This window comes from Calypte anna, chromosome 3 (assembly GCF_003957555.1).
Source record: "Calypte anna isolate BGI_N300 chromosome 3, bCalAnn1_v1.p, whole genome shotgun sequence".
NCBI classification, from domain to species: Eukaryota; Metazoa; Chordata; class Aves; order Apodiformes; family Trochilidae; genus Calypte; species Calypte anna.
Genome location: NC_044246.1, coordinates 23,479,518 through 23,486,540, shown reverse-complemented (window position 1 = coordinate 23,486,540; position 7,023 = coordinate 23,479,518). Strand labels below are relative to the sequence as shown.

Genomic DNA, 7,023 nt, shown 5'->3' with positions numbered 1-7,023 from the left:
CCAAACGGACAGGGGAGTCTTATTGTTTTATCTTGTCATCAATTAATATTACAGTACATCCTTGGTAATACAAAATTGTACACCTTCATCAAATAAATTAGGATAAATTAAACCAATAAATTATGCAAAGTCTTCAGAACAATAGACAACAACAAAAAAAATCCACAGTTGAAATTGCCTCTAGCTAAAAAATAAAATAAAAAAAATCAAAAATTGACTTTAACAGTTCAGTTATTGTACTATTTTCAAATTAAAGGGTCTTTATTACAAAAAAAGAGCTTAATAATGCTATTTACAACATATTGCTAAATAATATAAAGGCAGTGTTTTGTCACTTTTGTAACTATATACATATGAGTAATGGCTGGGACAATATCAGTTTAAACCTTAACCTTTGACTCTTCTGGACAGTATTAAAACCAACCTAAAGAGGCTCTTTTCTTTGTTTTGTTTTGTTTTTCCTCCTTTTTTTTTAGTTTCTGACTCTTACACATTATATGGTAATGAGATGGTTATAGTGTTTCTCTAACATCTCACTCAAGTGGTACAACTAGTGCAGAAAGGATGGATTTTAGAGAAAAATATAAGCTCACTGTTTCTTCTAGACTTGTTTCTAAATATCCCAGTATATTTGTGCATTTGGAAGGTGGCTGCTTCGGGAGAGAGGTGACTGTGGCTCAGATGAAAAGACTAAATCAAGTCATACTGCCACCACCTTTCATACACTAAAAAGGATATTCCTAAGAAGATACAAAGGTTAAATACCAGTTTTCATCCCAGCTCTAAACATGAGCATTTTTAGCTTCAGTTTATAGATGGTTTACAACCAACAGTTCTACAGAAAACAAAATTGCATTTCCTTCAAAAGAACATTTAAGTGCAATACAGTAACTGCTTACTCATATAAACCAGTTACATTCCTAAAGGGGAGCTTTTTGAAAACAATGCGCATCGGAATTTTCAAACACAGTTGGTATCAGAAGGAAACATTTGCACTATTAACACAAATGATTGCTATATAATACAAATGGCAAATATAGTTTTTGCTTTCACTTCTCATGTACAGTGCTCATTTTGGGGGTTTTGTAAACCACTTTCCATTTTATATATATATATATATATCTTTCTGTATATATATATATGTATAGTCTTTCAATGCTGCTGGTGAAAATCCTATCTTTAAAGCCACAAAATCTTCACCTTTATTTCTTAATTAATATTAACCTGTGGAAAAAAACATTTTTCTACTAACTGACTTCATATACATAGAAAAAAATTCTGCAATTTTACAGAAACTGTATTACCCATTCCCTTGACATCTGATGAAAGACTTAACTTTTAAAAGTAGAGAGCTGGATTTTCAAGAATGCTTTCAACTATCTATACAGTTACTGTAGTGTTTCTTAGAAAGTCAACAGATGTTTTCAGAATGTAGTTATTAAAATCTTACGTCTTTATGCAAGAACAGCCATAAGGTTGAATATTTACATTGCTTTATAAAAGTTCCCCTCAATTTTCAATGTTCACCCACGTACCTGGTACAGTAACAAAGATTCTGCAAACTTAAAACACTTTAATTAAATAATACTCAGAGGCACAAAGCAAACCTCAGGAATACATGGGTGAACACTTTCTTAAATAATTACTACATTCTAACATCTTCCACGTGTTTACCATTAAATGTGAAACGTTCCCATTAAACAACCAGAGATACAGTAAGAATTAAATGTTTTTGTAGTTTCAAATAGAACATTCTTCTCACAAAACATAACAAATGTCTAAAATAGGTTCTTAATCTAGATAGGAAAAAGGTAAGCTTTTCACTTCATACGCATATTTTGTGTGTGTGTTTCTGTGTGTGTGTATATATATACATATATATATATACATATACCCACACCTTTTGTCTTTGTGTGTGACTGCATATGTATATGCACATATGTCACGTATGAAATATTGCTTCTATACTACTTTTCATCAGGCTAAGAAAACACAAGATTTGCACCACAGTTACAAAAAATTGGCTTCTACAAGAATTTTCAAAACTTGAATGCTGCTCAAACAATTGAGAAAAAAATAATTTGCATTATCAAACTGTTCTAAAAATTCTCTTCTTCAAAAACGTATTCTCCTGCTTTGTTGTTTTTTTTTCTTTTTTTCATTTTTAAAAAGACACAAAATATGCATAGCTATCAACATTATGTCAAACAGGTGGAAAAAAAAAATAAAATCAGTGTTTATTGCAGCTGTACTAATTGAAAAATAAAGGTCAAAAGATGAAAATTGTAAGCCACAGAAGGCACAAGAACAATTGTACTTGTGGGGGAAAACTGGTATTTTGAAGGATTTCTTTAATCCTTCCGCTGGTGCATTAAAGGTCTAGGCACAGACTATAACCTCAAGTTTATATGCAGAAATAAATGTGAATTAGCAGTAAATGAATGGCAACATGGAGTTTCTACATGGATTTTGAAATTCTTTTCCCTATGTAAACTTTTCATTACAATAAAAATAGCCTCCTGCCTTCTAGCCATTTTTAGTGAAACAATATTGAGATAATTTGAAAGAAACTGCTTTCTACTTAAAATTTAGTAGGAGCTATACCATGTATTTGTAATTTCAGGTGTATTGGGAGGCACAAAGGCAATATGGCTATAAAATGCAAAAAAAACACATCACTGAAATGATCAAATTATTGTTTACTCCTTTTTCTGATGAAGCAGGGTTTGTTTGTTGGTTTTTTTTTTAAGCTGAAATATCTACTTTTAATTCCTATGCCTCATTTACTATTGAGATTATGCTACTTATAAATAAATAAATAAATGCAAATAAATGCAACAACATCCAAGTGTTGAGTACACAATTTCACTTATTTAGATTATGTGAATCACATTGCAGCCAAATAATAATAATATTAATAATAATAACATTAATAATAATAATAATAACAAACATAATAAAAGAAACAGTAAAATCACAGATTGAGATGGTAGCTAGTAGTATGTCCACATAGTATGATTAAAGTATGGCTTTGCTTTCTTATGTCCAAGGTGACAATGCAGTGTTATAATTTGTTTCTGATGGTATGCCAATGATGAACTTACTGTATTAAAACTTGAGCATTTTATGCCACTTCTTCCCATAAATCAAAAAAGTGCATGAACACTACTTTCATCCTTTCTTTCTCAGAATTCCTTGGAGCTGCATCTTTATGAAGTGTAATGTTTACCAAATCATGCATGCAGTAATTAAAACAAAAAAAAATTAAAAAATTTAAAAAAGAAGAAAACTAAAGAAAATGGAAGAAAATAAAAGAAAGAAAAAGACAAATCCTGTCTACTGTAAGGATACGTACAGTATTAGGTACTCTTAGGGAGCCTAAGATCAAGAAGATTTGTTTTCCTTTTAATGCATAGTGAAAATGTTGGCACTTCTTCCCATGCTTTTGTCTGCATTGCCTATACTCCACAGATACTGCCAGTGCTTGAAAAGAATGACAGGGAATCGTAGGATTGTGCTGTTTAACTTGAAGTCAGCAGGTTTTTAAGGCTTTCTGCTAACAATAATTGCTTTCATACATTTCTGTCTATCAGCAGTATTTGTAAATGAAGTGAAATTGCAATGATCAGGTCAGCTCTTCAGTCACATGGGTAAACTTTCACTCTCCAAAGTCAAAATGTAATTTTAAAATAAAGAAATAAGATACCAATATCCTCGGTGGTCTAAATATAATTCACAGCTAATTAGGAACTTCCTCTAGATTCAAATTGAATTATGTAGAGGAAAATACTATTGATGATAACAATAAATTCTTACTGCATCCATACAAAAGACAACAGAGAAAATGACAAATACAGAGTGCCACAGAATATTCAACCTTCCCCCAAAACTTCTGGAGACAATACCTTTCTGACAACATGAGAAAAGGAGAGCCACTGAAGAAAGCATGAGAACTAGCAGCTAGCTTTCTTTCTGTCTGCTGACATATCATGGTATAGCATGCAGGTAAACCCAGATCCATCATGGACTTTACATTGTAGCTCAGATTTTGGTCAAGACTAGTTCCAGCTTCAGAAGTGCAGCATACTGCTCAAATTGATTTTATTTTTTTTTAAAGCTGCACTTAGTGTAACTCTAAAAATCCAGTTTTGGCTATCTGAACCCTGCATAGCCAGGAGGACGCTGCAATTTTTGTATATGCTTGATTAGATTTTTATGAAAATGCATTTATTATTCTTCTGATTAGGAAAAGATTAATTATATTTTACAGCTACAAACAAGCTGGTTCATTTGTTTTTGTTTTTTGTTTTTGTTTTTTTTTTTCCCTTTGCCTCAGAAATGTGAGGTGCTTTCTTCCATATCTAAAATCATTCAAAAAGTGCTTTTCAGGGCAGATGTGGAATACAGACTGAAAACTTTGTGTACTGGAAAGGGGATTTTAGGGGCAGAATGTTCTTGGAAAAGAACAAATTCGGGGACTAAAGCCATTTCAAGTAAGACAGAGACATGGCAATATAGGACGCTGAAGGTTTAATTTATACTCCATGGAGAGTGAAATGCTTCCACTTTAATAAGCTGACCATATTCTAAAATTAGTATGGTTGACACAATATTGTGCATGAACTACTGGCCTCACCCTGCAAGAACAGCATTTGATTTGTGCAAACATCCCTTGCTGCAATTTAGAGAACCAACAACCTGGCATGTTGATTACTGGTGCAGGGTGTTTATAATTTCTATAAGGAAAGCATGAAGAACAGGGTTTTCTTTTTTTTTTTTTTTTGGGTATCACTTCTTGAAGTGAGTTGTCATTTGTTTGAAGTACAGAAAGAATCTAGTTATTGGTTAAAAAGTATATAAAATAAAAAAAACAACAACCTTGAAGCTTATGAAGTGACTCCACAGAGTTCAGACCTTTAGCAGTATAAACATAATATAAACTTCATTGTCTGTAGTATTGTGCCATGACATTAGTCCTACTAAGACAAAATGCCACTTTGCAGCAAGCAATAAATCTGACAAAGCATTTTTAAACATAATGCCCTAACTTGCTAAGAGAGGCTTTTACATGCTTCCAAACTCTTCTCCCTGAAAATTAACACCGTTGATTCTCCAAATGTTAAGGGTCTCGGGCAAAAGTAAACCGAAGGCTGAAGTAAAATAACCATCCCCTTGGACGTGAATGAAAACTTAAATCCAGGAGGGATCAGAGTCTAATTTCATATACATATATATGTCTGTGATACACATATATATGAAATTAAAATAGAGACACACATGACTTGGGCATCAGAAGAGGACTGCTACTTTCATACATTCATAAATAGCTGCTGAACTCTCTACTCATGAAGAAGCTCTTGTAGGCAGTTTGGGGATTTGAAAATCTCAGGGACCTCACTGTCCAGCTTACAGATGACCTTGTATATGGCCTTCTTCCAGGAAGGATCAACATCTTTGCCTGCGATAATGGCATTGAAAAACTCCCGTAACGTGATCTGAGCCACTTCCAGGAATCTCTCTGGAACCTGCTGATACAAGGAGACAATGGCATTAATACAGTTTTCAATTTCAAGTCTCTGGTTCTTCAAAGGAAACTGAGCTAAGTTCTTTCTTTCAGAAAGGGGCTTACATAGCACCTGCATTTTCTAAATGTGGCAGCCTTCTATTCTCTTATGCAAAGCTGTTATATATAGTACTATAGCAATAACTTTTATAACATGTGTTAGAGATCTTTGTAAAGTACTGACAGAATGTAGGTAACAAAATGTTACTGGGTTTGCAGCGTCGGGGATTTGTAGGATATAATTAGCAGGAGGGGAAACAAACACAATTGTCTTCAAGGAGAGAAATCTCTGCTTGATCTTTTACCCGTGCATTTACAGCTATGGTCTCCTCTCCATGTAGGAACTTACATGTTAGTTAGGCAGGCAAAGAAAGCCCTCTGTACCTCTGTGCTTAACATTGGTCACAACCAGGGCTGAGAGCTAGCAAAGAAATAGGGTATTTCTGGTTGTTGTTCATAGTTTAAGAATGAGCGAGCAAGCAAGCAAACCTTCAGTTAACAACTTCCTTGCACGAGACCCCCATAAGATGTTTTTTGTGGGAGATATTATGGTCTTCTCTTCTTTTACAGAAGCCTGCAAATAAAACCCAACCTCATCAATGGATGCCTTGTGCTCCAAGTGGCCCCTGAGCTGGAACATGTTAAACTCATCTGGGTTTTCTAAATGTCACTGTCACTTCACTGGTGAGCCCAAGGGTGAGCTAGCAGGGACATGACACTCTCTGAAGCTCCTGAACAATGGGTGAAATTTTAAAAACACAGTTACCTCCAAACTTTGGTAATTAATCTTAGAGAGTTGTCATAGCACCACCTTCTTACCCTCTGCCTTAAATGACTTTAAAACAATCACTATAATGAATAGTAGGTCAGTTGCAAGGTTGAGGTCATCTCCATAAAGGTATTATTTTCCATTTTTATTATGGTAATATGGCTTCAGAGCTTTAGAACTGCTAACACACAGCCGGCCAGTAGCCAGTGTGCTTATAATAGCAAGTGTTCCCTCACTGCTATTCTTTGCCCACTCTGCCAAGAGTTCTCCAACCTGGAATAGGGGCCACTTGAACCATCCCTCTGGCCAGTGGACACTTGGGCAGATCTCACTCTTTCAATGAATGCATGTCACACTGTGAGATCAGGGCCAGCACTTTATCCTCTACTTCAGGCTTTTGTTCTTCTTCCTTTAGAAGCCACTTTCAAGAAATCTGTCTGGAAATGTGCTCATTTTACTCGACACAATAGAGCTCTGGAGCCTCACTCATCTGTCACTGTTGGGGAAACACTAGCAGTTTGGTAGCCACGTTTTGCCATCACATAAGCATGAGATCAACCCCCCCATCCCCGTGACACCAGCTGATAAACTGTTTCCAGAAGCCCCACAGCCTGCAGAGGTCCTCTGTCTACCTCCCAGAGTGAAATCCACCCCTCACAGATTTTTCTCTGCTCCCATAGACAGGCTGCCT

The 7,023-nt window shown here is 35.0% G+C and overlaps 1 protein-coding gene across 1 annotated transcript in view; it reads right to left on the bottom strand.

Moving 5' to 3' along the window:
* Window positions 1-445: 445 nt before the first annotated feature.
* The window catches only part of PROX1 (prospero homeobox 1), a 47,883-nt gene continuing 41,305 nt past the window's right edge, over window positions 446-7,023 (bottom strand). The window contains 1 exon segment of the mRNA XM_030448775.1: window positions 446-5,525. Coding sequence (XP_030304635.1) covers window positions 5,340-5,525 — 186 coding nt within the window. The 3' untranslated portion in view covers window positions 446-5,339.